At 31.9% G+C, this 6,764-nt stretch overlaps 1 protein-coding gene across 3 annotated transcripts in view; it reads left to right on the top strand.

The window, feature by feature from the left end:
- The first annotated feature begins 213 nt into the window (after nucleotides 1-213).
- LOC117174080 (pantothenate kinase 3) overlaps nucleotides 214-6,764 on the top strand; it is a 267,760-nt gene continuing 261,209 nt past the window's right edge. Inside the window, exon 1 of one of the 3 annotated variants that reach the window (XM_033362763.1) lies at nucleotides 214-375. In XM_033362763.1, the coding sequence (XP_033218654.1) occupies nucleotides 342-375 (34 nt within the window). In that variant the 5' untranslated portion in view covers nucleotides 214-341. Of the gene's footprint in view, nucleotides 391-6,764 lie in introns of all 3 variants that reach the window. The other 2 variants (XM_033362762.1, XM_033362761.1) reach the window with 2 other exon arrangements.

Raw genomic sequence — 6,764 nt, 5'->3', positions numbered from 1 at the left:
TTGTTTTCTTAGTTTAAAGGTCGTTGTTTTAATGCTTCGATTCATAAATTGCAAAATTTTCAGGTTTTAAATTTAAAAACTTTAGTTTACGCGAATTTTTTCTGCTTCTTAAGTAGACATTCTGATAGAGGCCCTGCAATGTTTTTTATTATGTGGATATTGGAGAAATTTGTAGAAATATGTGTTAAGCGATTGGCATTTATGTTTCAGCTGCAAGATTAAATCATGTTCAGTGGAAGCCTTTAATTGCTAATTTCAATTTGGACAATGGGACCACGACGTTGTAAAGACCAATTAAACGCAAGAGTCATTACTTCGAATGGTTACTCTAACCTTCTACTATGGCCAAGGAATCCAAAGATCACTCACCACCCTGTGAGTCTGTGAACTGTATGTGTGCTTAGATTAACGATTTTTATTTTCTTGCTTTAGTTACCTTCCCATTACTTACGTAAATAAGTAAATGACCATAGCTTCTCGACCTTAAGTAGAGACCGAAAGCTTAAACCTGCATCTGATTGTTCCTTTTTGTTTACTTTAAAACACTCTTCATATTTTATCATTTTTATGTTGTTCCGTAGTTGTCATGATCATAGCATTTTTCAAATATTTGCCTCATACTTTGCTGATAGTTTCTTCTTTATTTTCCCCATTATAAACAAAATTGGAGTACAGAAAGAATTATCTACCAAAAAGCTAACAAAGGATTGGCTACAAATCGCTGCCATGTAGTGAAAATTAAAATCAAGAATAATTTCGACACTTTTCAAAGATTTCTTAGGTCTTATGTGAAGGATAAAATAGGATTTTGTATTGTTGTTTTTAAAAACAGATATTTGGCATGTTTTAGGAAACACTTTTTCTTTTTTTATGGATTGCTACAAAGACTGGAAACCTCATCAACTTGGAAAAGATATTTATTTTTTTAAATTCACTAAAAAACTTGGAAAAATTTTGAACAAATCAATAACAGCTATTTTTCTAACAAAGCTATCATGTGCCACAGAAATTTACATACAGTATTAAAAGTGAAAAGTATATTTTTTTAAACATCAGTATAGTCGGCTCAATAAAGAAAATTATTTGGCAAGGAAAACAGAGGGGGAAAAAGGGAAAGAGTCAACCAAACCAACCTCACGCTATTTTCCTTTTTCTTTCTCCGTATTTTTAATGTTACTAGGAACTAACATATTTCGAGGTCAATAAAGATCTCTGCGTTAGAGTAATTTTGATAGGAAACTATAGATAAGTATATCACTTCCTTTAATTAGTCCATTATACTGATGTTTGGAAACATCTTTTTTTTTTCGCTTTGCGGCTTTTCATTCCATTCTGTTACACAAAATGACTTCGTTAAAGATGATTTTTTCTAGGATTAATTCAAAATATACTAAATAGTAACATTAAGCCATAGTCTCTAATGGTTCATTTTCAACTTCACTAAAAAAATCATTTCATTTTTTAAATGATCCTGAAAAACCTGAGGTTTTGGAAAGTTCGCAAAATTTTTTGTATGAATACGACGGTTTCTGTCTGAAAAATAAAAAATATTAAACTTTTGCCAATAATGAAATCTTAAGTACAGTTAACCGGGGTAATTATGGATCAAAATTCGCGATTTTTTCCGATTACGGCTTCGTCAAAAATAAGAAAATACACTCAATTTTTTGGTACTATATATCGACGCGTGAGTGGAAGAACGTAGTGTCTGATTTTTGTTTCAAGAGACTTATCTCGCCACGGTTCCAATACATATCGTATCTAGCTTGTGGTTGAACAAACGTAGTATTTCGCTCGCAGATTTAAAAGACGTCGTATCTCGTTGACCGCCCAAGAGACGTCGTGTAATTTCTCAGCCTGTATCAAATTACCAATAAAACGGCACAATATACTTTATTTAAAAAATAACTTTCAAAATATTGATAAATAATTGTTTAAAATTAATTATGCTACTGACAATGAAGAATATCTGCCAAAATGAGATACAAAATATATTTCTGAAAACTCCACGGCTATAACTTTACATAGTGGCCGATTACGGAGTCCAGCTAGAAGTGCACCCTATATTTTTTCTCTTTTTCAAGAAACTAGTATGCATCCAAGTGTCCAGGTTGATCGACTGTGGAGCCGTGTTGGTGTTCTATATATTTTTTTTCGATTTGAAGTACCTGATGTGTAATTGTAACATTATTTACTTATATTTAACTGAATATAATATTGAAAATAAATCAAGAAACTGGTTACCCAATACAAAACGAGAGGTTGTTCACCAAAAAAACTGTTATGAATTTTTCGAGGCTCCCGTTTAGAATACATTTGTTTATGTAATTTTTCCATAATATTTAAATTTTGTTAAGGCTGCTGAACACTATTAGGTAGCTTTCGTAAGTAACTGAGTGAGGGAGTATGGATGTGTGTGTCTTTAAAAAGACACACACACGCACTTTTCAAACGAATTTTTTAAATACTTTAACCTTTCTTTAAATAGATATAACTTTTAGTAAATTTCCCCTTTTTTAAAACACAGAACAGACACAAAATTACACACGAATAAAAGCACTTAATTTTCATTAATAAAACCTTATTAGTAACGCTCTTATTAAAGGGGTAACAATTTGAAATGTGATACAGATTTTCGATCATATAAGTTACTAATCTTAACTAAGATACGAGGCCTCGCAAACAGCTGGCGATGTACGATGTCTTCTGAGCAGTGAACGAGATACAACGTTTTTTGAACCGCGAGAAAGGCACGACGTCTTTTGGGCGGTCAATGAGATACGACGTCTTTTTAATCAGCGAGAGAAATACTACGTCTGTTCAACCACAAGCTAGATACGACATGTATTGGAACCGTGGCGAGAGACGACGTCTCTTGAAACAAAAATCAGACACTATGTTCTTCCACTCACGCGTCGATAGAACTGTTCTCATGAGTCTCATGTAGATATCCTGTGTTTCTCATTTGAAAAGAAAATTTTCTTGAAATTATTAATAGTAAAAACTTGATCCATATTGACACTACTGACGGGTTAATTATGAATCAACTTTTTTTGTTTGTCATTATGAGTATGTACATTTTTACCTTGGGTACAGTTCATATAGAAATCTTTTTTTGGACATTACAGAGTATAATAATAAAAATAATTGGAGCGGGACGATGGGCGTTGGGGCTAAATCGTAGGCTTTGAACCCACTCTGTCGGCCTTCGGGTTCGATTCCCGCCTTGCACTCTAGAAGACCCTCCGCGGCCCATCTGGTGAACACCAGACTGGTAAGGGAGTTGTTCATCTCCAGAGAGTCGTGGGACTGGTACCTCTAGATAGAAAGGTTCTCTAAGTACTTAAACCTGTTGCTTTTGGTGGTTCGGAACTCACATTAAATTGTAGGTCCCCCTCCCACCAGCAAGTAAGTTTTGTGGGGGCTGTGTAAAGGAATATGAAAGAAGGTACAAGAAAAATGTAAACCCTTAGGGGAAACATTAGAAGCTCTCCTTCCAATTCCAAATTAATAGAAATAATTGGACTTTTAAATTTTTTTAAAGAATACCTAGATAAATTTAGAAACAACATGTTTGCAGGTGACACGAAGGAGAATCTTTTGAAAATTGGTATTTAATACTTTTTATATTCGTCCATAGAGTTTATCTTAATTTTAATCTAGTTTCTGAAATAATTTTATTCACAGTTATAAAATTTATCGTCAACATTTATCCATTTTCAACTATTTTAATTTTTTGAGGCTAGGTTCCACCTATTTATAACCATCGTTTTCCTATTTTTCATTTCCTGATACAAAAACATGCTTATAATATGAAAAAACCTCCATATTTCTAAATATTCATTAAACATGATTGTTGTAAAATTTAATTTGTTTAGTTTGATGCATAATTTCTCCCGGGAAATATGGCATTTCACTTTCTGCAATCATACAAGAAAACTAGCACTGAACAAGTTAGCCCAGTGCGTACTATTTCATCTCAGTACTTGTTCTACGTCCCTTTTAATATTTTTCATGTTCATTTTCGATTCACTTCTTGGTGAAATGTTAAAGCTTCACACTTATAGTCCAATATAGAGCACGCTTCACGTTACAAATTGACCTAGTTCAGAGTTTCAAGAAGTTCACTATAGCCAAAAAAAAATTAAAACCTCTTTGATCTATGATTGCCCGGTTTGAGGCATAATTACCCTGGTTGATAGTAGCTTTAAAATTTAAAATTGATGGAAATTTACATTGGATTTTAAAACTAGAAAATAAACTTCAATTTGAAAGCATTAGATTGCCAAGGATTATTCTGCTCTGTTTGCAAATAATTAAATTGTAATTCATTTAGTCTCATTTACAAGAGGAAAAAAGCTTTGACTTGCGAATTTGAAAAAGGAAGACAAGAAATTTCTTTCGAGCCCTTTTGAACCGTGAAAGGTGTGGCTTTCCTCCCAAAATAGGAACCTGAGAGGCTGAAAAGTGTATTAAGCCTATTTTTTTAACTGTTGTCTTTATGGGGCTCTATTAAATCTTGAAATGAAGAGGCGGCTAACGACTTTAAAGACAAAAATGATTAGAAATCGATTTTGAGTGTCACATTGAGAAAATAGGTTTACGAACTGTTTCACCTTGTAAAAACAAAATTTTTTCGTGCAAATGAGTTTTCCTTATTCACCAGGCAGAAAAAACGTTCATTAGACTATACATACAGTATTACACTCCCTCTAATTTTCTTTAATGAATAGGAAAATGCAAATAATTTTTATATTTTACTCACAGAGTAATTCGAACAGAGTGCGCTAAATATCTCAATTTTCTTATCGTTTAAAACAAATTAGAGGGGGTAATAAAAACTGGTGACATTGCCAACCACTAGTGCTCTTACCCTATCACCTTTCAATTTTTCTTCCTGGAAATGTCTTTAGTTTTTTTTGGAGTGTGGCCCTGTGTGTGTATTGATAAAAATAAGTGAATTTGGAAATTGATATCTTAAAAATAGAACAATAAATATGATACATGTAAAGATTCGATAATTGTAACTTTACTTTTTAGATTTTGTAGTATGCGGCCGTGGACTGAAAATGTGATTTGAATTTTTCTTTTCACATCAATAATGAATATTAATTTTCATACCATCTCTATAGAAACTTCGAGTTTCATAACCTGTAGCGCGAGTTGAAACACGGCGTTTGCATCCCTAAGGTTGAAACATTTTGTCTTCGAGTTATGGTACGTGTAGATTGGGCTGCAACACGGTGTTTGAATCCTTGGGGTTGAAATAGTTTTTTTCAGTTCTAGGGTACACATGTAGGTATTGTTGACACACAGGGATGCTTTTTAGATCATTAGCAAGTTCAGAGTGGCATATCCGTGCATGATCTCAGGCGAGAGTCTGAACGATTAATTTGACATAAAAATCCGTGATACACTACACAGAATGTTTTGTATGTAATACAGCTATATAGGAAACTTTCTTAAAGATTTTGCTTCTTGTGATTGTACATGACTTTTCATTAGCGCCAATTTTTATTTTAATGCGAAGAAGAATGTGCAACGTCCTGTACGTTATTTTTGAATTGTGATAAGAAAATTTGTCAATAATGTTATTAGTAACTTTAAAGGTTTTTGCCAGTCCTTACATTTGATTTACATTACATTGTAACTTCAAACCGTAGTAAAAACTTTTTGATCACAATTTGTATTCACTGCACTTTTTCATTAATATTCCTCTAATTATATTGAGATACCCAGTAGTTCACGCGTCAGATGGCGCATTTTTCAAGGTCGAAGAGGCACCTTGCAAGTGTATTGTCTATATGAAGACAGGCCCGCCAAATGTAGAATATCAAGAAATGTTTGTAATCACAAATTCTATAATTCAAATTATTATTACTATTGAACATATTTTACTTGTGGGTACGAATGATTAAAATATTAAAATCTGTTAATGGCAAAAATGTTTGATTCACTAATAGCATGTGGCGAATTTTCGAGATCACACAACATTCTCTTGTGTAATTGGTATGACTCATTACACGCACACACACACACACGCGCACGTGTATGTATGTTTGTATATATATTTTTACTACAATTTGTTATTTAATGCTAGTATAAATGTATTTATTGGTGGAATTTTTTATTCTTGTTTGTTTTGAGGGGTTTGTATTGAGTGATTTAATCCTTGTTGTATTTGTGCATTATTTACGGTAATGTAAATTATTCTGTTGTTGACTATTTCATTTTTTTAAATGAGTATGTAAATACGATTCATTACTTCGGTTGAAAATGTAACTATGTGAGTGAAATATTATATTGTTTATTGCAAATTTGTCTTTATGTTTTCAAGAAAAATTAATCTAATTTTATTTCAAATGAAATGTTTTGTTGAAAATTTAACTGTTTAATAGAACATTTGTGTTATTTTCCTATTTATTTATATATTATTGAAGTACCTAAGAAAAAATTTAAGTATTTGATCTACGTTTGAAGTACTTTGTTGAAAAAATATTTATTTCGTTTAAAATTGAAGTATTTATTAAAAATTCATTTCATTTTTGGTCAAAAATTAATTTTTTCAAATAAAAATTTAACTGTTTTCAGTATTTGTTGAAAAATTAATCATTATTTCTGCAAAATTCATGCTTTCTTCCAAACTCATATTTTTGGGTAGAAAAAAATTCAATGTATTTTGTTTCAAATTTAACTACTTTTTAAACATTTCTTTTTTTTTTGGGTGAAGAATACCCATATACCCGTGATGGGCATTTGATTGA

This window comes from Belonocnema kinseyi, chromosome 6, assembly GCF_010883055.1.
Source record: "Belonocnema kinseyi isolate 2016_QV_RU_SX_M_011 chromosome 6, B_treatae_v1, whole genome shotgun sequence".
Taxonomy (NCBI): domain Eukaryota; kingdom Metazoa; phylum Arthropoda; class Insecta; order Hymenoptera; family Cynipidae; genus Belonocnema; species Belonocnema kinseyi.
Note: the sequence above shows the minus strand (reverse complement) of the source record. Positions and strands in the feature narration are given on the sequence as shown.